Source organism: Callorhinus ursinus, unplaced genomic scaffold (genome assembly GCF_003265705.2).
Source record: "Callorhinus ursinus isolate GAN/ISIS: 27379988/994484 unplaced genomic scaffold, GSC_fseal_2.0 scaffold12, whole genome shotgun sequence".
Lineage (NCBI taxonomy): Eukaryota > Metazoa > Chordata > Mammalia > Carnivora > Otariidae > Callorhinus > Callorhinus ursinus.
Genome location: NW_027397074.1, coordinates 50,500,293 through 50,523,275, shown reverse-complemented (window position 1 = coordinate 50,523,275; position 22,983 = coordinate 50,500,293). Strand labels below are relative to the sequence as shown.

At 44.5% G+C, this 22,983-nt stretch overlaps 1 protein-coding gene across 3 annotated transcripts in view; it reads left to right on the top strand.

Moving 5' to 3' along the window:
* Positions 1-22,983, top strand: part of AOAH (acyloxyacyl hydrolase) — a 168,364-nt gene that overhangs the window by 137,994 nt on the left and 7,387 nt on the right. For 2 of the 3 annotated variants that reach the window (XM_025873145.2, XM_025873144.2), the window contains 5 exons: positions 5,416-5,588; positions 12,253-12,311; positions 12,400-12,459; positions 13,712-13,808; positions 19,133-19,209. In XM_025873145.2, the coding sequence (XP_025728930.1) occupies positions 5,416-5,588; positions 12,253-12,311; positions 12,400-12,459; positions 13,712-13,808; positions 19,133-19,209 (466 nt within the window). Of the gene's footprint in view, positions 1-5,415; positions 5,589-12,252; positions 12,312-12,399; positions 12,460-13,711; positions 13,809-19,132; positions 19,210-19,310; positions 19,376-22,983 lie in introns of all 3 variants that reach the window. The other variant, XM_073899076.1, reaches the window with a different exon arrangement.

Below are 22,983 nucleotides of genomic sequence, written 5' to 3'. Positions count from 1 at the left end.
TAGAATTATAAAACATCTAATGCTAGCCACGTATATTGACATGGTTCCATTTTTTTATAGTGGACCTAGACAAAATTAATTGTACATTTTTCACCTAATGAAAAGAGCCAGGACCACCCTACAAGGGTTGTCTGTGTCCCCCAGCACCCAAGCATTTCTTTTCTGCAATGCCAATGCTTCCGATGTCACTAGGACAGCCGATCGGCACTGCATTAAAAGGAAACCAGCAGGGGTAACTGGGTGATGGACATTAAGGAGGGCACGTGATGTAATAAGCACTGGGTGTTATGTAAGACTGATGAATCACTGACCTCTACGTCTGAAACCAATAACCTATGTTAATTAATTGAATTTAAATTTTAAAAAACTTTTTTTTTTTTTTTTAAATAAAAAATAGGAAACCAGCCAATGTGCTGATAGGTCACTGGCCCTAAGGAGACTACACTGGCAGGAAACAATCCATTCCATCCAATCAAGTGGTAGAAAAACCAGCAGGGAAGGGAATGCCCAGAGGAGTTCTTTTCCCAGCCTCCTCAGTCGAGGCAGGGGTGGCCAAGGGAAGGATAAGGAGGTTCCCAACCAGCCAGCATGTTTCCAGGTCACCCCCATTTTCAGGGACCTAGGACCTCTATGCATGGGGTAATGTGGGCCTAGTGCATCCCTAGCTCTTCCCCAGTCTGTGTCAAGAAGCCTCCTGGTGGGGGGCAGCGGGGGAGGACAGCGATGTGATTACAGCTGGCTGGCCTGAGGAAAGGGCTCCCTGTGGTTGCCTGGCTGCTGAGAGAACTCAAATGCTAGCTTGAGTGAGGGCTGAGCACTCAGTCAGGACACGTCTCTGGGCTTCAGCTCTACTTCTGGGAAATATTTTCCACAGAGGCTGTTTGCCTTCTTCCTTAAGAGGGGGCATATCTCCCTGGCCTCAACCAGGTGAAATCTGGCTCAAATAGTTGCCAGGGTAATGAAAGGATCACAGCCAGCCCTGCACCCAAGTCACGAGGCTCATTTTCATGATCAGACACAATCCATCAGGATGAGAGGGACAGGCTCTGAGCCACCCAAGGGGCGAGGCTCTTTCTCTTTGGCCCGCCGCATGCTCCTGGCGTGTGAGAGCCCAGCCCGGGACGCCAGTGCTCTCTCATCACATCCCCCAGGCTTGCCCTCTGTAAGCTCAGCACCCCTAACCCCTCACCTCTCCGTCTGAGTGACTGGTGTGAGCTCACCAGGGTGTGCGGAGGGATGTATTGCACTGGGGTGCGCAGGCAAAGCTGGGCTGGCAAAGTGGACCTGACACGGGTTCCAGCACACGTGGCCAGGAAAGGGTTAGACGCTTCCAGCTCAGCCGGTTCAATCTGCGGCGGACATCAGAGAAGGCTTAGGAGATGTTTCCCAAACCACTGGGACTCTGGTCTCCAAAATACTAGTGCCGAGTCTCCTCAGAAACCACCAGAGGAGGAGTATGCAGATCAAAATGGCATTGAGAATTTTTCAGTGACAAAGTCAGAAGGCACCTTCTATGGCATCCAGAAGGGGTGACCCACCACCTGTCACTTAGACCCATTTGCCCTTGCCTGAAGTAAGAATCAATATGGGGGCACCTGTCTAGCTTAATCAGTAAAACATGTGACTCTTGATCTTGGGGTCATAAGTTCAAGCCCCACGATGGGCCTAGAGCTTACTTTAAAAAAAAAAAGAATCAGTTAATTTTGCTATGCACATTAAAGTGTTTAACTGACAACGCACACGTGTAACTTACGTAGCTATGCATAATGGAGCAAAGATGACTAGAGAATGTTCCGCCAGCAACACCAAGGCTTCCATTTTGATTTCACTTAGTAATTAGCCATTTGGGTTATGCTTGCTTCAGTTCTGGGGTGCTCTTGCAAAAGCACAAATTAGCTCAGAATATTTGTTACCATCAGGGTTGTATCTCTAGCCAAAAAATAATCATTAAATAGGGAGTTTGGGACTTTTCTCCATCTTAACTCATCTTGGCTTTATGGATCGGAGAGTCATAGCGCAGCATAATTGCTTTGTGCCAAAGCACTAGTGTATCAGCAGGAAAAGAAAAAAAAACTGAAGTGCCAAAGCAAAAGTTAATAAGCAGTATGCGCTCGCCTTACCGATGATGGAAGATAGGGTATGGACACCAGCTTGCTTCCATTTCACCCCTGCTGTCACCCTACACACACAGTGAATATCAAACCTGGTTACTCTGGGTGGGTCCTCCTGGGCTGAGAAAACCCACAAAGCAGCCTGAATCTTCTTCACAAACTGGGATCATTCTAGCACTTCTGCACATATGCAAGTCAAGCCAAAGCCCCTACCCAGCCTTCGGTCCTTAGTAGGTAGGCAACCTAATCTCATATCCATCCTTATGAGAGCTTTTTATTCAGGTTAGGAGATTTTTACTCATAAAGTAGTATGATTTTTTCCAAGGTAACAAAAAACATGAATTTAGCATTCTGTCCTATACGCGGGGGGGCGGGGCGGGGGGGTTGTAAAATAGGACATCTTTCCTTCTTTTCTTTTTTTTTTCAGGGCAGGGTGGGAGAGTCCTAAGCAAACCAATAGATAGAGTAGAAGGATGTACACCACCCACAACTAAGACCTTACTGGTAACCCCTAACATCAGCCTTGCTCTGCCTTCTCCTCTGTATGGGTACATACTGCTTGTCACAAATGAGCCAAAGTGATCTTTGCATCTGTGATCAGCCTGTCAACTCTGGATAGCAGCAATTTAGAAAGTGATTTTATTTGACTAAGTGGAATAGGTGGGGGACAAATGACATAAAATTACAATGCTTTCTGCTTCCATTAAAGCTTAGGTGGAGTCTGGTTTTTTCCTCCCTTACTTGAGAGAGAATAAAAATAATATGAGAATCTGTTTTATTTTTATTATTTTTCTGATTACAAAATAATATCTGTTGTGATAAGTTCGAATAATGTAGGGTGTAGGAAGTGAGTTTCCCCATAATCACTCCCTACCACCCCCCACCAGCCTGCTCCAAGCTAACCAATGGAGACAGTTTAATGTATTTGCATCCAGATTTTTTCTTTGCAAATTCTAACTTACAGACTGATTAATATTCATTGAAATGAAATAACAGTATGCTTACTGCTCTGTAATTTGTTCTTTTCAATCAACAATACTTTTTAGCAGTCTTTTCCGTGCTAATACATACAAACTACTTCATTATTTTTTAATTTTTTTATTTTATTGAGATAAAATTTACATAATATAAAATTAACCATTTTAAAGTGAACAATTCAGCGGCACTTAGTAATTCAGAATGTTTTATAACTATCACCTGTACTAGTTACTTCTTTCTTTTTAGTGACCGTATAGCCTTCTACCTCATGGATGTACTAACATTTATACAACCAGGCTTTTGGCTTTCTCTAACTTTACACTATTTTTTTAAGATTTTTTATTTATTTATTTGACAGAGACACAGAGAGAGAGGGAACACAAGCAGGGGGAGTGGGAGAGGGAGAAGCAGGCTTCCCACTGAGCAGGGAGCCGGATACGGGGCTCCATCCCAGGACCCTGGGACCACGACCTGAGCCGAAGGCAGACGCTTAACGACTGAGCCACCCAGGTGCCCCTATTTAACACAATGTTGCAATACTTGTATGTACATCTTTGCAAATTTGTGGAAATGTTACTGTAAATTTCAAGGTCAAAAGTAAAGCCAACTTTAAAAGTTGATACTTTTTTTTTGAGAGAGAGAGAGAGCGCACGCTCGTGCACGCAAGGCAGGGGGGCAGAGGGAGAGAGAGAATCTCAAGCAGACTCCCACTGTGTGCGGAGCCCAACTCCAGGCTCAATCTCATGACCCTGAGATCACGACCTGAGCCAAAATCAAGAGTCAGCTGCTTAACCAACTGAGCCATCCAGGCGCCCCAAATGTTGATACATTTCGAAAAATTCCCTCCAAAATGGCAGCATCAATGTCCATTTAGGAACTCCCTTTGAAGTGATAACAGTGGAGGGGCGCTTGGCTGCCTCAATAGGTAGAGCATGTGACTCAGGGTTGTAAGTTTGAGCCCCATGTTGGGTATAGAGACTACTTAAAAATAAAATCTTAAAAAAGAAAAATTTAAAAAGGTGATAATAGTGGACATCCCTGGGGGCTTCTTTCTGTCCCTTCCTTCCATGTCACTTATGCCTCAGGTCCAGCCTGGGAGTAGTAGACTTACTTTCCCTGGTTTGGAATCTGTATTAAGTTCCCCATAGCTGCCTTAACAAAACACCACACACTGGGTGACTTCAAACAACTCTCACGGTTTTGGAGGTTAGAAGTCCAAACTCAAGGTGTCAGCAGGGCTATGCTTTTTCTGAGAGGTCTAGGGGAAAATCGTCTCTTGTTCTTTATGCTTCCGGGGGGCTCCTGGCAATCCTCAGAATTCCTCGGTTTCTAGCAACCTAATTCCAGTCTCTGTTTCCAGCTTCACATGGCTTTCTTTCCTGGGTGCGTGTCTGCGTGACACCTTCTCTTCTTGGAAGGACACTTGTTTTTTGATTTAGGGCCCTCTCTAATCCAGTATGACCTCATCTTTACATTTGCAAAAACCTTATTTCCAAATAAGGTCACATTCTGAGGGAAACTATTCAACCCACTATAGGATCATTATGTAAATTTGGGATTTTAAGGACTCAAAATAGAAAACAACTTAGGATTCCATTTAGGTTAACAAAAGGCAGTTTAAAGAGTAGATGAAAATCTTAAAGAATTCTACAGTCTAGTCCCAGGTTAATGCAGGTTAGTATCTTAACTCAAACTTAATGTATTCCTAAAAGTGTGTAAGTTCAAATTCAATGTAGGAAGGAAGGATGTAGTGTGGATACATACTGTCATTTTATTTCTCAGTAAAGTTGCATTTTCCTAACTGTGATATATATGAAAAGTTTCAAGACGAAGTTACAGATCTCAAAGGGTCTAACGAAGAATAAGTAATACCAAACCCCTCTGATTCTATTAACTGTGTGTATCAGTCAGGATAGGTAAGGACACGCTGCAGGAACAAACAGCCTCAAATCTTAGTAGCATAAAACAACAAACATTTACTCATACTACATTGTTGCCCAGGGATCACTGTGGGACTCTATTCCAGGACTCAGATTAGTGAAGCAGCTGCTATATAGAACATTGCCCAGACTCATGGCAGAGAGCATTCTAGAGGTTCTCATATCAACAAACATGACACATGTCACTTCTCACAACTGAAAGGCTAGATCAGTCTCATGGCCCACCCAATCACAAGAGAGTCAGGAAGCTTAACATATTTTGCAAATAACACCAATAACTACTACATTGTGTGTATGGGGCAGGGGGAGGAGAGGTAGGGGTGTTAATGTATGTGTATGCATTTATCCTTATCTACTAAGATATCTTCTGTTTCTTTCACCAACAGGAAAGTTGACCCAGTCGCAGCAATGACCACTCCTGAGAAATTATACTCCAGTATCATGCAGACTCTGAAGCATCTAAATTCCCACCTGCCAAATGGCAGCCATGTTGTTTTATACGGCTTACCGGATGGAACATTTCTCTGGGATAATTTGCACAACAGATATTATCCTCTTGGTATTAGTTTGAAGATACTTTTACTCCTTTTTTTAAAAGATTTTATTTATTCATTTGAAACAGAGAGATACAGGGAGAGAGAGCATGAGCATGAGCAGGGGGAAGGCAGAGGGAGAGGAGAAACAGACTCCCCACTGAGCTGGGAGCCAGATGTGGGACTCAATTCCAGGATCCCAGGATCATGACCTGAGCCGAAGGCAGACGCTTAACCCTCTGAGCCACCCAGGTGCCTCGATACTTTTACTCTTTAGCAATGTCAGTTATACATAGTTCGAATATATGTCGTTCAAACCATATAGGAATACACCTAAAATGCCACCATGGTGCATAGGTCAGAACTGGTGAAGGCAAGAGCCCTGAGGTACAGATCTAAAGGCCAGTATCCAAAGATGGTCAGAACCAGATCCAAAGTCAGAAAGGGCAGAAATTTTTAATGTAGAATTAGGACAAATTGAAGGGTAAGAATTTAAATCAGGAAACTCCTTTAATGAAAAGTGAGATCTAGACTAAGCGGGTGAAGCTCAAGTCAAAGAGAAGGATTTCTCCAAACCTCAATGGTGAGTGCCTCTGGTGGCCAGAATTCTAAGAAATTCTATGGACCCTGGTGGCAGTTAAAATTCTACACAACACATCCTCCAGGGGGCTTGCTTCCTACTTCTACACTCTCTTGGAGTCCTTGGCTCTGAAATGCTTTAAAGATCTCCAGAAACTTTCAATAGCATCTCTAGCATTCCAGATGCCTTCTAAACATTGTAAAAGTAATAGTAATTCACATCAGGAAGGGCTGGCCATGCTGATCCTTAAAATAATCCTGTTAATCCAATTAATGATATTTTTATTAATTTTATTTTATAGATGAAAAACCCAAGGCTCCAAATGTCGCATACCTTATTGTATATGTAATCTGGGTGGAGTAGGGCTCTGTCTCTCTGTTTGGGGGAGAATGTCCTTTCAAAAAATATTTATTATGTGCCAGACCCTGTTCTAGGAACCAAATAACCATCAGTGAACACAACAATCAAAAGTCCCTGCCAACGTAGGCTTGTATCCCAGGAGTATGCCAGGGGTTGATAAGTGTGACTAAAAACATTAAGCACGGAACGGGCATGGGAAGTGCTGGCCTCAGACGTCTCTGACAGGCAGCTACAATGAGGGCCTAGATACCCTCCCCTCAGCCTCATATCAACAACCCCTTGCCAGTCTCTTATTAAAGAGGTCGCCCCTTCCCTAGTATTGCCATAGCCTCCTCCTTAGACCAACTGCTGCAAAAGTGTGCTGGAGATCCAAGCCGTTTCCAATGAGTCAGATGAGCAATTCAAAGGGAGAAACCTGAAACTCCTTCCTCAGTGTCCACCTCAGGGACAGGGGTGGAGGTGGAGCGCTTTTCCTTGCCTTAAGAACTTTTCTGTACCTTTCCAGTCTCCTCTTCTCCTCCTGTAGTCCTTGCTTAAGCCAACCCCCACCCCTCCTAACACACGAAAAGAGCAGGTTCCCTTTAACCAGTTCTCAAAGGACTCTGGTCCCTTCACCCGGGGGACAAGAGTAAATACCCACTTTCTAGGCTTCCCACCAATAAGACTGAAGTCATTTTTCCTCTTCGGTTACCAAGTGCACCACAAATATCATTATCATCCCAGCAAAACGTTGTCCAGCCTCTCAAGAGGAAAGCGGATTCTTTCTGTTCCCACAGCTTTGACCGAGACCTTTAGAAATAAGAACACGGTCACACAGGGAGAACATGACTCCATTCTGGGCTTCCTTGAACACATGAAGCACAACCACATGGGCCAACAATGGCTCTTTGAGCCTTTGGGGTTGAAAATTTCAGTTCCCCCAACAAATTTTCAGATTCCCAGATTTCTCCCACACTAAGAAATGCCTGGGAAAAGGAAGTTGAGGACAAGAGAGATGTGCCTCCGTCTTACTCTGTCACGTCAATGGGGACTTGGCTGTGGGTTTTCTGACTTCAAATCCCATTTTCTTTCCACGAACTCTGGTTAGATAACTCCCTAAGTTCTCTCGGATATGCCACACAATTCACTTGACTCAACCACAGTAGGTAGTAATGACACCATACAATCTGGAAGGGAGCGAAGGAGGGAAAGAAGGTAACTGGGGAGACTCATCAATCACTTTGGTGGATTCTCTAGGCCAGCGGTTTTCATGTCACCCCTACTCATTATCACAACTGCAGAAGGGGTGCTACCAATATCTACTGGGTAGAATCCAGGGATGCTCCTAAACATCCTGCAATGCACAGGACAGCCCCCCACAACTAAGAATATCAGTAATGCCAAGGTTGAGAAACCCTGCTTTAGGCTTTGCCTTGTCCTCAAATGGCCTTTCAGCAGCCACCAGTCAGGCACTAGCATTTCACAGCACAAACGAGGAAGAACGAAAAGGTAGAACAAGTTTGTTCTATGTAAACAACGCTGGTTTGGGGGAGAAAAAAAAAATCCAATTAGAAAGAAAGTTGAAACCATCTAAAATTTATTTAAGTTATTATTCATAGCCTAAATTATCCCTGCTGCCTGGTTGCCATGGGATATAAATTATAAATTCCTCAACGAAGCATCAATACCCCTCCTAGACAGCCTGGGGAAGTAGGTGGGATTTACCCAGCTTCCTCATTTCTCCTTTGGCCGGCGCATAACTCACATAGGATGAGAGGCTTGAGGAGAGGGCTACTGCCCTGTATCTCAGTTCTGCTCTGGCTTCAAATCCAGTCTTTGGACCTTCACTCCCATCAGACGTGAGCCAGCAGGAAAGCAGGTTAATGCCAGGTCAGTCTCAGGGTTTTGCTGCTCTTCGAGGTTAGGGTCGGTCTCATCTTAATCAATAGCCAAACACGGAGTCTGATTCCCAAGGCACTATGCTAAGGATTGTATAAGCAAATAAATGGGGTTTTCCATTTATTTCTTTGAGCCTAGAAACATGGTGATGATACTCTCTAGACCTGACGTTAGCCACCCAGTGAGGATTAAGAGAGAGGTCAGGAAGCCGGAGTCAAGCAGAACCCCTGGGTCAGTGATACATTTTCTGCTGCCTCAGTAGGACAGGTAGGGACTCAGGCTGACCATTCACCCAAGAAAAGGTTAAATGCCACAGCATCAGATCATCAGGTAATGAAGGCCCAGGGCTAGAACAGATTTCTAGCTTATTCCTGCCAAGGAGGAGGGGGTGATAAATCCCTTCTGGCATCTCTTAACCATGTTTGAGTCACTACCCAGTCAAAGCCTGGCTGCCAAGGACTGCAACAGCTCCACAGTCTCCACCAGTAACTAAAATTCCTAGGAAGAATGTATAGTCTTTTTGAGGAATTACCAGAAACTAAGTCTCACACATTAAGATTCTACTTACATAGATCTTTTCAAGCTTGACCAGGGATAAGTCCTCTCAGGCACAGTTGATGAGAAAGGCAATCTTTCCATAAATATGTCTGAGAACCTATTATGTGCTTTGGGGATAAAGATGATACTAAAATGGTTTCCTTGTCCTCAAAAGAGAGAGAAAAGACAATTCCACTGGCCAAAATACTGTATAGATCCTGACAGTGAAATCACCTTATGCCACTGACACTGGTACAAGCCGTAGGCATTCTGGGAGCTACCTGAGGGTTAGACTATAGTCAAAAAGTCCAGGATCGCTGGCTACAAATAAGTCTGCATGTAGGCCTTCCTTGAAAGGTCTCTGCCACAGAACATCAACAACTTAATATTTCCCCCATTACTCTTAAACTTGAAACCTAATATATTTTAAAGTACCTTGCACTATACCTCTTATTTTTTTACTGGCTTACTCCCTGTCTGAATTCATGTGGTTTTACTAAGGTTTTATACTTTCAGGTGGTATTTCATGGAGGTGTGGCTGATCTTTGTTGGTACTGAGCTTTTATGGTGCCTAAAATTTCAATTGCAGTCCCAGCATTAAGTAAATGCCAAATACTCTGCCCTAAAGGACTAATAATGACTGAGACAGGAGCTGCTACTACAGAAAGTTGGGGTAGAACATGCCCTTTAATCTCTGGGGGGATATATGGCAGCCACTGGGCCAGCCCACTAGCTCCCCACCCCTTGTGTGTGCACGCACATGTGCGCGCGCGCACGCACACACACACACACACACACACTCTGATAGTTCCTCAGCCCTGATAATTCCAGTCCTCTTGCCCCTGCCCCATTTCTGACCAGATTCACTTTCAGATACTGCCTCTTTATAGGTACGACATGTAGGTGGGATCAATCTTTATACCAGGGCTCCTCAATATGCAAAAATACCATTGAAAAGTAATACCTGAAAAGAAACAGTGAATAACCAACTGACAGCACCAATAAGTGGAGAAAAGCATAAGAACTATTTTCCCTCCTCCCTTTCTTTAAACCATAAGCCAATAATAAGCACTCCCAACTGACCTTCCACACGGCCAGCTCCAGAGTCACCCTACCTTCCACAGCAGAAATCTCGGAGAGAAGGGAAACCAACTCTTTACACCTTTCCCAGGTCCCTCCCAGCTGCAGCTAGCATGCCCTTATCCTATTCAACAGACCTAACTTCTCAGCTAAGGATTTTTCCTATATCAACCTTGTCTAATTAGAAGTGCCAGAAAAGGAAGAAGATGGGGGGAAAGAGACAGGGATCGAGAGAAGACCCAGTAGGAGGACACACCTTGTGGTCTCATCCTAAGGTGTGCTGGGACCTCAGCAGTGGGACATCAGGGAGAGAGGAGTAAGCCAGGATGGACAAGGCTATGGCTGGACTTAGCCCCTAGAGGGGAGCCAGCAGATGAATCCCCAATATCCAGTAGCAGGACAAACTCTGGTCCCTCTGGATAGCAGAGCAAGTGGGAAAGGGGAGGGTGTGAGAGTGTTACTTGTAGTCAGGCCTTAGGTGCCACCACCTACAGGTTAAAAAGACTTCAGCCACTGGGCAAAGGGAAGAAAGAGAGGCCAGTTCTCAGGGACAGGGGATTCATCAGGGCCAAGCAGGTTGACAGGGCTCCAGCCAAGCTACCTAAGGTTTATTACCAGGCCCCAGCCCAACAACAACAACAAAAAAACCAAGATGGCAGAGGGAAGGCTGCAGCTCAGGGGCAGTACCAACAGGGGGCAAGAGCCAAGTCATTGGGTGCAGAGGATGGAGGATGGGAGTGCAGGTAGGAGGTGTTAGTCACTGTAGCTTGCCAGGCTGAGATAGACGGGGACACACACAGAAAGGTAAATTACGAAACATACACACGCACACACACACACGCACACAGTAGAGGGAAAGAAGCCTCAGTGGTGGAAAACAGGATCTTGGAGAAAGATGAGAGCTCAGGGTTCCACGTTGAGCATAAAATGAAAGCAAAGACAGAAGGTGGCTTGGGATTCATCCAAAATACGAAGATGCAGACACCTTTGAGAAAAGGGGAGGCCTTGTGTGTCATTGTGACTTTAATGGCGATAATAAGCCTGTGGTTTTCCAGTCTTGGGATTCACAGAGAGAGAATACAGATTTCCTCTATGACAAGAAAATTGAATCTATCTTTCAGTCTAACTGATCTGAGGTGTAAGTGAAAAATAAGACTGTGTTCCATCACTTTCAATCTTTCCCTTCATTCCAAAATAGGTCCTATGATTTTCCTTTATTTTTTCAAGTGTGAGAGAAGTATTAATGGATAAGACATCAGTCATTCACCATTGAGATTTGGGAGGGCCTGGGTTTTGTGTCTCAGCCACAGCATGAAAGTTGAGTTGCCTCCAGGGGTGGATAGGCTGGGAGGTAGGGGGAGAGGGGAGGTGTGTGAAAAGAGAGAAGAAATAACCCCCACAGATTCTGGGTCTACAACTGATGTTTGGAAAGACGCTGGATGAATTCATATAGGGCACTTAACACTTTTATTCTTTTTTTTAAGTTTTATTTAATTTTTATAGTCATCTCTACCCCCAATGTGGGGCTCAAACTCACAATCCCGAGATCAAGAGTTGCATGCTCTTCCAACTGAGCCAGCCAGGCACCCACATCTTTATTCATATGTACCTCTTTAAGCCTGCACCAAAAGATAAATTAGAGCATATCTAGTAATTAGGGCTCAAATAAGATATGCACTGGGCTGTGAAGGGATAGGATGTGCTGTCTTCTCCCATTCAATGGCCACCCACGCACTTTTGGAGGCTTTCAGTCTACCAAACTGCAGGCAGCGCGTGGTCAGAACTTCAGACACCCAGAAAGTCCCAGCAGGTCCTCAGCATGGGATAATTGGGCAGACCTGAGTGTTACATAAAGTCAACAATGAGGGTTTGTCCAACTACCACCATGAATGCCCTCCATGGGAACTTGGCATCTCATACCCCTGCCTAGAGAAAGCCCCTGTTCTCCAAGTCCTTTGTTAGTGGTGTTCCAGCCTGTATGGGGCCTTTTTATCCTTCTACCTGGCGTCCAGATAAGGGCAGAAGCTCGAGATGGGCATAAACTCCTTAGAGCCCCTCCCCAGCTCGGTCGGATTTCTAGGACACTCAGAAAGAAGGAATGCTCAGGCATTCCTCAGGAGCAATGCGGAATGAAAACTCAGGGCAGGTCCCTGGAAGTGCCACCCTTCTCAGGAAAGGCAGGGTGGTCCACAAGTGTCCCTAGTTGGCTGCTAGATCTGAATAAGTACAACATAACAGACCTCTTTGTCTTCCAGGCCAGCTAAATAAGGATGTGACTTATGCACATTTCTACTCCTTCCTGAACTGTCTCCAGGTGAGCCCACAATGACTTGTTCCAAGGCCACATTCCCTGTTACTGGTCTTGCTCCTGTGTAATCAAAGCGGTGTTTTCTTACTCTCAGGTCAGCCCCTGCCACAGTTGGATGTCCTCCAACAAGACGCTCCGGACTCTCACTTCAGAGGTAGGACTGTAGCAACTCCTTTGATAGCACATTTGATCTTTCTTTCCGGGTATTTACTGCAGTATTTCCACTGGGAAGGGGATTTGGGTAGGGCAGTGGCCTCCAAGCTGATGAATAAAAACATCAAACTGCCAGGGTGTTGGAGAAACCAAGAGAATGTGGGGTGCCCTGTCTCTCTCTGCCGCGCTCTGGGTCTGTGGCTCTGGCTGTGTCTCTCAGTCACTGTCTCTGTTGTGTGTCTTTCTCTCTTGCACACACACATATGTGGATACACATATACCCCTTTCAAAGCTGGTCCTAGGTGTATTTGTAGACATAGAGAGGAGTGAGCAAGGTTAGGCCCACAGATGACTGGCGTTCTCCCAAGGTACACAAGGACCAGGGGTTCCATAGCCTTCCTCTCTTCTCTGAGGGGACACATGGTTCACGTACTTCTTTCAGGGACAGTGAATAATCTCTTTGTAGAATTATTGATTTTTTTTTACAAAAGAAATATATTTCAATTAAAAAAATTGGAGAATATGAAAAAGCTGAGACACAAAGAATAATAACAAAAATTACCACAAATCCCATCACCCAAGCCAATATGTGTGTATGTGTTTCCAATATTACTTTCATAGATATTTGGGGGATTTTGCCTACACAGTATCAGAGTACACATATTGTTTTGTGCCTTCCAGTGTTCATAAGTTAGTCCTCCACATCATAATTTTGTCATCATTTTAAAGCATACGGCATATGAATGCACCGTGATTTAGTGTTGGACATAGAGGTTGTTTCCAATTTTTCGCTGTGGAAAATAGCACTGTGATGAACCTGTGTATGTATATACATATTTCTTTCTATACTGTGTCTATTTCCTTCAGACAAATTCTTAATTATTGGGTCAAAGGGTTACGCCATGTATAAGGGTTTGATCCCTATTTCCAAATTGCTCTCTGGAAAGGTGAAACAAATTGACATTCTCAGTCACCTCTCCCATGGCAATATTCTATATTATCAAGGTTATTCATCGTTTCTTTGCCAATCCCATGGGAAAGAAGTGGTATCTTATTACTTTGATTTTCACTGATTGATTCCTAATGAATGTATGTTCGTTAGCCTCTTGTGCATGACTAGAATTTCATGGGCAGAGCATTCCTCCGCTGATGGCTCCAAGTGAGGGTGGGGACTATCAGTTTCTTTGTTCTGCCTGAATTGTCTCACTAAAGTCTAGGTTTCATGGAATTCTCCCTGTTTCTTTTGTATTCAGAGAGCAAAACAACTCTCCAATACACTGAAAAAAATTGCAACCAGCCAGAAATTTACGAACTTTGATCTTTTCTACATGGACTTAGACTTCCAAGAAGGTAAGTTTTGTTTGGAGTAGGTATTGACACAAGACCAAAGTAGCAGCTACAGTTTAGAGCCTGACTGAGCAGAGCTTTTATAAGCCAACAGGCAGTAGATTGGGCAGGGTGGCTCCCGCACATTTGACACACTCACAGCTCTGAGTATTGAAGAAAGATAAAGTGTGAGACCTTTCAGGGATGGGGGAAGCTTACCATCACCTCATTTCACCATCATTTTAGAATCCCTGAAGCAATAGAGCCAATGACCAGTTGAAGACAGCTCTGGGCAGAGAGCCAGCAGATCAACGGAATCACCTACCTCATTCTTGCCAGTTGAGCAATGCCCTGCTTACCTGTGGGCTGAAGATGAGTGTGGCAGGAATGAGGGATAAGGCAGTGCCTCCCATATGAATGCTGACTGACCTAGGGGTCCAGTGGCAGAACAGATTCCCAGCCCCTACACATGATGTAACTTATCAGAGTCTTTAAGGGAGGGACCTTGGATTTGCCTGTGGCAAAGCGGACAACCCATCTTCCAGCTGGAAAGAATGTCACTATTTCTTTTCTAGCATTCTGTCCAAAGACAGGGGGTCACTGAGGAGTGGCCATGCAAAAATGGGGGTGATTATCGGAGCTCCTGATTTATCCTTTACATCTTGACTCTGAAAAATTGTTATTTGTTGACTTTAATCCTCCCAGTCTCATTTTCATTGCTAAGCACTTGTTATAGAAGAGAAAAGCCTTCTGTTGATTGACTGCCCTCTGAGATGACGCTAATAGAAAGCTTTACAGTGTATGCAAATGATGGGAGAGGTCTCATCCAGAGTTTATCATCTCTCTCTCCCTGCCACCCACACCCCCAGCCCCAGCATCTGGGATGAAGCAGATGGCCATCATGAATTACCAAATTTTACATTAGCTGACACGTAGTGCATTTCATACTCTCGTAGTTCAATCCTGAACAGCTTTTCAACAGGACTGATCTCCCTTAACTAGATATCCTGCCTAGGTGATACATAATTCTCTCCTGGGGAAAAACATTTTGATAAATAACCTCTCATTAAAATGCAGAGCTAAAGACTCATTAATGAATTCCTGGTGTAAACAAATGCAACACCAAGTGATCTGTGATGATCATCAACCTTGAATATAGATAAAGTTATTAAAAATATAATAATGTCTAACATTCACATGGGACTTTTCATTTTCCAAAGTAGTCTCTAGCTCTGTCATTTATTGTCTTTGGGAATGTAGGCAATTCCCCTAACATGTCTAAACTCTCCTTTCCAGACCTGGAAATGGGGCTGCCATATCTACAGAACAGATCTTTGTGATGATTGTATGGGGAAAAAAATGTAATTCTCCTAAATGCTGTGCCTGGTACATAGCTGGTGCCCAGGAAAGAATAGGGTCCCCTCCCACCCTTGCTACTCAATGTATGGCTCAGGATGAGCAGTATCCACACCACCTGGGGGCTAGTTATAAATGCAGAGCCCCAGGCTCCACTCCTAATTGGAATTTGTATTTTAACATAATCCACAGATGACCCAGATGCACATTAAAATTTAATAAATGGGGCTCCGTCATGCTCCAAGGTTAAGAATTTAGTTAGTCATCCCATTTTTACTAAGTCTTACCATGTCCATATAGGTGCTGGGACTATAGCTGTCAGAAAAACAAAACAGCCCTTATCTTCGTGAAGGATAGGGAGAGAAGAGTTTTACCCTTGACTCAGTACTACCAGCTTTCCCCTGATGACCTAACAGGCTGATAGCAGAGGCTCCTCGGCCCCTTCTTCTCCTCCTGGCAACCATAAATGCAATATAAAAGCTAAAGTTGCAGTTAAACTGAACTGAACATTCTAAATCAAATGGCAGTGGGTCATCTTACTGAGAAACCTCCTCCGTATTTGTCCTTACTTGGCAACAATCATCAACAGTTGAAGGAATTTCCTGAGAGACATTTATTAAAAATAAATCTGAAGATCCAGTGTTGGTAGAATCCTTCTTTGCCTTCTCCATATGAAGTTAGTGGGCACTCCACTAGGGCAGACGTATGGGCACAGCCGGAGGGAGTGTGCAGACAGAGGATCTGGTGGCCTGCAATCTGCCTGCATGAACAGCTGCTACAGCGGAGGGCTCATTCACTCCCAGATCCAACTCCGTGGGTAACCGCCGTGCCTGGCAAGCTCATCATCCCAGAAATCATGGAGGTGCAATGCGCTATTGTAGAAAGAGCCCGCATTCGCCACCAGATAGAACTGAGCCCCTGTCCCAGCTCAGACACAGAATGACTGCGTAACCTTGAGTCGTTAAATAACCACTCTGCTTTGTTCTCTTTTGTGTAAGGTAACAATCAGTAAACCAGGGAGCAGGTGGAGGGGGCAGGGGGCCTGGGGGTTATGTGAGGATTGAGACAACACTGCAATGTGATGAGAACCCTCTTAGCTGACATCCTCCCACCACCACTGTCATCAGTATATGCAAAGCACCTACTCCGCTCTTCTAGGGCTTATCATAGAAGGAGAATACATGTTGGTTCGCTTCCAATGTCCAACCCTCCTCCCACACCAATCATACCCGGGTGTGAGTGCCCTAGAGGAAGCCATGGTGGAAATGTATCTCATTAGCACCATGGTCTTGTGTTATCAGACATAAAAACCGTATAGCCACTTATGGAACCTGCAGTCTTAAGGGTCACATGGAAATCTCCCCTCTCATTTCAGTGCTGTATTTGAGCTGATGACTGCATCACAAACATCCTCATTTTTCATATGAAATGTACAGTTCCACCTCCTGTGACAGAGCAAACTGCAGCTGAGGGTCGCTGTCCCTGGAGGGTGGGCATGAGCCCTATCTGTTCTCCATTCTGACAGCGTCAGTCCCACAGTGAAAGGCTATTGCTCATCTCCAAAGACTCTTTTTTGTCTCTTGCTGACTCATCCTCTAACTGGTTATGAGCTAAACAGAGGCAGCAATTTTTCCTCCCTTCAGGAAATGCCAGCTGGAGCAGGTGATGTCCTTTTTCTTTGTCTGTACCACACCTCCCAAACAGAGGAAGGAAAATGCCACTTGGCTGACAAGACCATTTTTACACTGACAGTTTAAATATACCAGCTGCCCTCAGTTTCCAAGACAACTCAATTGGAGTAAACTTGGTTCTTAGTTCTCCCCACGTGGATGTTTGTAAAACAACCAATGACTTTATGGTGCTGACCAGAATTCCGATTTCTTGTTTTAAATATCTGCTAGTGTTGCTGTTCAGCAAGGAGCTACCAAGTGCTTATGACTCTTCTTTGATGATTCCTATGGCATCTCTGAAAAGCTGGTCATTGCTAATGACTTCTTCGACTTTACAGATACAGAAAATACATTATGCAGCAAATCCCAAGAGATCATTTGTGATCATTCAAGAAGTTTAATTCAGATCTTCTGAGAAAATAGGAATTCCTTTACCTGTTTTTAATTGTGATCCCAGGCAGGAAGAAAAGAGACCAACTTACCATGCTGCCCCTGCTTGGATCTCCTCCCCTACAATCAGTCAGAGGGCTCCTGGGTGGCTCAGTTGGTTAAGCATCTGCCTTTGGCTCAGGTCATGATCTCAGGGTCCTGGGATCAAGTCCCATGTGGGGCTCCCTGCTCAGCGGGGAGTCTGCTTCTCCCTCTTCCTCTGCCCCTCCTCCCTCCTCATGCTCTCTCTTTCTCTCTCAAATAAATAAATAAATAAATAAGATCTTTTTAAAAAAAATTAAATAAGATAAAATCAGTCAGAGAAGAAATAAAGACCACTGGTACTGCATTTATTCTAAGAAAGCAAAATTTCCCCCTGAGATCGACAAATGTAAAAGGGTCACTCTGTCTAGCACTGGTCCCAATACAGATGAAACCTTAAACTCTTGCCTGTGAGTTTCTGATTCTCCCTTTAAGTGTTATAATACTGATGTCTGCAGATTTGCAATAATTGGTAACCCTCACAGACACAATAATCATGTGGGAAAATAATGTTTTTCACTCTGATAGACTGATGGTAGCCTTGGTAACCTGTGGCATTTCTTTTAATGCCTATTGGATTATTCTACATGATAAGCCAGTTCTTCTAAAGACTGGACTCCCTTGCAGTGAGGAGGGAGAGGGACGTGTGCAGCCGCAGAAACATGTTTCCTGGCAGGAAGGAGTATGTTATCACTGACTCCCAATAACAGCCAGATGCAGAATATGGAGGAGTGGCTTGGTGGCAGCCATTCTGCAGGAGAAGAAGCCAAAGGGAATTGATGATCCTGTATGTTGGACCTCAAATGACCAGCAGGAATTTTTTTCCTGAGCTCTGAGAAGGGCAGCAGTATTTGCAGCCCCTCAGGGAACAGGGATTGGGTAGCAAGGAAGGGTGGCACGCTGTGCTATTAGGACTAATTACAAAAGCAGCATAGTACTGATTCAGCTCTGGGACAGGCTCCACTTACACAGTCAAAGCCTCTGGGAGAATTTCCATTCCTTCTTTTGGGGCAAGGCTGGGCAGGAACGAAGAGGGGCACACACATCCCAGCTCTTGAGTCTTTGTGGAGAAGAGGGAAGAACTAGAAACGTTACAGCCATGCCTACTCCCCTCTCTGGACACCAAGGAAGGGAGGGCAGGGGAGAGGCTGGGATCAGCCAGTTTCAAATCTTTCTCTCTGGAGGCTCTCTAGGGATTTTGAAATTTCCTTGAGGAGTTCTTCCTGACTGTATAATATTACAGTATAGAGTTAATGGTGCTATTGCCTTGGAGCAACTAACAGTCTTGGTCTCTTACTCCTATTGAAGGGCAGTTTTACTGCTTTTCATCACTTTGGGGCTCATAATATTTCCTCTGTAGCCATACTCACTCTAAATGTGATGTTGAGATCATTTTATGTAATTATATTTCTGAGAAACTGTACGATTTTTAATGGTGACGGCTTGACATATGCAGGTAGTATCAGGAAATGGCAGCCCACGTAAAGAGATGTTAACAAAATGTTTTAATTTCCCCCCCTTCTCTTGCAATACTCTCCCACTGAGAAATGAGATGAATTTACATCGGTGTCGAATATCTCAGAGCTCACCTTTTCCCACTGCCCTCCTCCCTGCACAAACCACATTCACCCAACGCCATCACACATTTTCCTCCCGAGCTAGAAAATTAAAAAAAAAAAAGACCATACAATGCTTGAGATAATAGCCCAGAGCAGCCACAACTGAGTAAAGCATCGGCCAGGCAGGCCCGTGGGCAGCTCTGACGTTTGGTCCACACGGTCTTTGCTCTCCAGCACTGACTGTCACTTAGAGAAGCACGTCGCTAACCCTCTGGTTGTGTGTGCCCTGCAGTCGTAGACGAGTGGCGGAAGAGAGGCGGGCAGCCCTGGCAGCTCATTGAACCAGTCGATGGATTCCACCCCAATGAGGTATGTGCAGTCACACAGCGGTTGCTGAAGGCTATCTGGTAGGTTCATTGTAAAAGGTAGTTATGCATCCATATGTTTGTTTTTATCCCCTTTTACTCCAGAAAGATGTACTCACATGTCTAAGATAGAAGATTCAGTAAAAACCAACTGAAAATCAGAGTAAAAGGCAAGTGAGACCGAAATGATGCCTGGCTTCCTGACTTAGTGTCTGCAGTTTGTATGTGTGCGGGGTAGTCCTGAGAAACTGCCAGCAAGAGCCTACAGCATCAGCTCTGTTTTCGAGGGGCTGCCGTAAAAAGGGGCATATGACATGGCCTCCATAAAAGATAATAATAATAAGTCAAATACTCAAAAAAAATCACAAGGATTCCTGGAAGAGAGACCTATGAGAGATTTCTTCTATGGATCCTTCCAGAAAGGACACTGGATGAGAGGAAAACAGTGTCCTTAGCAATATCCTGCAATAAGAGCTGTTTCTTACCTTGCAATAAGAGCCGTTTCTTATCTAAGATTCCAGGATACAATTCTGGAAAGCAGTTCTAATCTAGCCTCTTCACAGAGCAAGGCGAGCTGGAGGGTGGGACTCTGTCCCCTCCCACCCTCACCCTATCCATTATCCTAACTTCAACCAGGGAAGCTCTGCTTTTATCTTTCATACATACTGGACCTGCTTGTGATGTTCCTTCATATAAAAAAAAATGAAAGAAGTATGGGAGTAGTCCTGCCACTTTTCAAATTTTGAAAGCCGGCAATCCTTTGCAACTCTAGTCTTTCTGGCCTAGCCTTTGGTAAGGACGGTGTGTGGCAGTGACAAGGGTCTAAACCGGAGAAGCAGTCCTGGTGTGCTCTCCCTGTGGCCTTGGTCTCTGTGGTCAGCCAGGCCACAGGGAGGGCTGACCATCCCCTGGGGAGCCTGAATGGCTTGACAGCCCACCTTCCCTCAAGCTGCAGGCTCACTGAGTACCCACGGGCAGGGCTAAGAACTGTCTCAAAGGAAACAAAAAAGAGTGCCACTCTATCTACAGATGAATGCACAGTGGAGTCCCACAAATGCTGGGTAAATTGAAAGTGAGCATCAAATGCCCATCTCCCTGTTTTAAACAACTGAAAGAATAAATCTAAGTAATGCGCCTCAGAATATCTAACTTTCCTGTGTAGCGTGTGGATCAGCTGATCCAACAGAATTATTGGCTAGAAGCTGGTTAAATATTAGAGTAGAGTCTGCTCCCCACAGAATGATGACTTTTGTCTAAGAATGGTTTTTAATATGGAGACCTTCTTTCTGGCAGTAATTAGGTCGTGGTTCTTGTCATTCCCACATATCACAGAGTTGGACCTTTCTGATTCTAGAGAGAATTGTGGATATGAAAATATGGTCAGAGAAGGAGTTAACTGAGAACAAACTAAAAAGGAGAGGGTCAAAAATAGCTTTTTTTTTTATCCTTTGGGCCATACTTGTCTGATCCATCAAAAGACAATCCTGTCCCTGACACTTAAAATAATATTACGGTTCAAAGTCTGTTACATTAGGGCTCTATCTTACACTCAAAGAGCTTTGCCTATAACTGATTATTGAGAACAGGGTCGAAAGCTGAAGATCGATATAGGGGGCGGGGGCACGGCACCGGGCAGACTCAGTCGGGTAGAAGATGCGACTCTTGATCTCGAGGTCATGAGTTCAAGTCTCACGTTGGGCATAGAGCCTACTTAAAATTAATTAAAATTTAATTTTTAAAAATAAAAAAGCAGAAAATCAGCATGTGCCAAAATCATATGTTATTCCTGAGAGATTTGTTCCTGTGTGGGTAGTAGGTGAAGGCATGGTGAAGCCACATCCAAAGTGGGCAACAATGGGTAGCCATGCATAAAACCTGCCTACTTATCATATATTGAGTTAAAGGATCCAGACTGCAACTTGCCATCCAAAAATGTTTATTGAGTGCCTAACACAATGAGAATTCAAGAGCGAACAAGAAGCTGCCCCTGCCATCTAAGGAGATTATAGTCTAGAGGGGAAGAACGACAAGTGAACAGATAATTAAACATAAAGCGGTTGATGCCTCCAGTTTTGTGAGCATGGGGCTATGGGAGCACTCTGTGGGGTGGATGGAAGAGAGTGGTGTTCGGAAAAGTTTCCAGAGGAGCTCACTCAAAACTAAGAGCAAGAGCAAGTCAAGTGCAGGGGATGAGGGAGGAGCTACACAAAGTGTTCTGAGCAGAGGAAACCGCATGGGCCAAGACCTGAACGCAGAAACAAAACACAACAAAAAGCCAGCAGGGCACTTTGGAGGAAATAAAAGTGCTGCGGTACGGCTGGGACATAGAGAATGGGTGTGGGGTTGAGTGAGAGGAATCAGGAGCACTTACTCAGGGACCAGGCCACATAGAGAGAGGAATCAGGAGCACTTACTCAGGGACCAGATCGCATAAGGTCTGCACGGGGTTTGACCTTCTGTGTGGAAGGAGGGGCCGCTGAAGGTTTTTAAGCAAGAAAGAAAAATAACCAGACTTGTGGTAGCGGCTGGAGAATGGTGTGGTGGGGCCCAGGGGAGTGGGGAGAATCTTGAAAGGTATGTATTGGACAGATTTACACAGTTGAATCAACAGAACATGGCCATTTATTGGACGTGAGTGTGAAAGAGAAAGAGATGTTGGGGCGCCTGGGTGGTTCAGTCGGTTAAGCGACTGCGTTCGGCTCAGGTCATGATCCTAGACTCCCGGGATCGAGGCCCACATCAGGCTCTCTGCTCGGTTGGGGAGTTTGCTTCTCCCTCTGACCCTCCCCCATCTCATGCTCTCTCTCTCTCAAATAAATAAGTAAAATCTTAAAAAAAGAGAGAGAGAAAGAGATGCTAAGCATGACACTTCTTTCATGACTTCAGAAATTGGATAGGTGATTCTGGTGCTCACTGAGGTGAAGAACACAGAGGACGGGGTGGTTTGAAGAGGAGTTTGGCACACGTTAGATTAAAGGAGCCTGCAGGACATCCAAAATGGGAGTGTATTTTTAGCAGATAATATACAAGCAGAGCTCAGGAAGGGGTCTGGGCGGGAGCTACAGAGGTGCGCACATGAGCACATCATGACTTAGAGCCTTGAAGAGGAGCCTCTTGTGGTACCTGCAAACTCCCCTCCAGATAATGCCCCTTACAGCAGAGGCAGTGTTAATGGATCCTTTTAGAACCTTATGTTATTATTTTAAAAACTAATAACTTAAAACTGCCACACATGTTTGCGCACGCACACACACACACACACACACACACACACACACACATACACAAGCAAATGATCCACAAAACATAGGGAGCTATGGGAGTCCACATCTTTTCCATCTTAAAAGAGCCAGATGGGCAAAGTAGGTCTAAGGACCCCATATTAATTGCATGGACATAATACCAACCAAAGGAGTAGACTCAGGCCATGTTCATGTGCACTCCCACCAATTCCTGAACATCTGAGCAAAAACAGTTGGTATGGGCCCTTAACCACCAAGGGGGAAGCAGGCTTTATACTATTAGCCTATTTCTTTCTAAAACCCTACAAGAGAAGTGGTGGGAGTGTTGATTCAATTGTTCCAATTTTCTTAGGAAGACAAGTCTAATTAAGTATAAACATGAGTTGTGTCGAACAGTTCAAATTCATGATTGATACATTATAATTTTTTAACCAAATTATATCTAAATCTACACCCTTTGCTTATATTTTAATGGAAAATAACCAGGCGTAGAAAAAAAAATCTTAGTATAGACTGACAACTGCTTTACCTTTTCA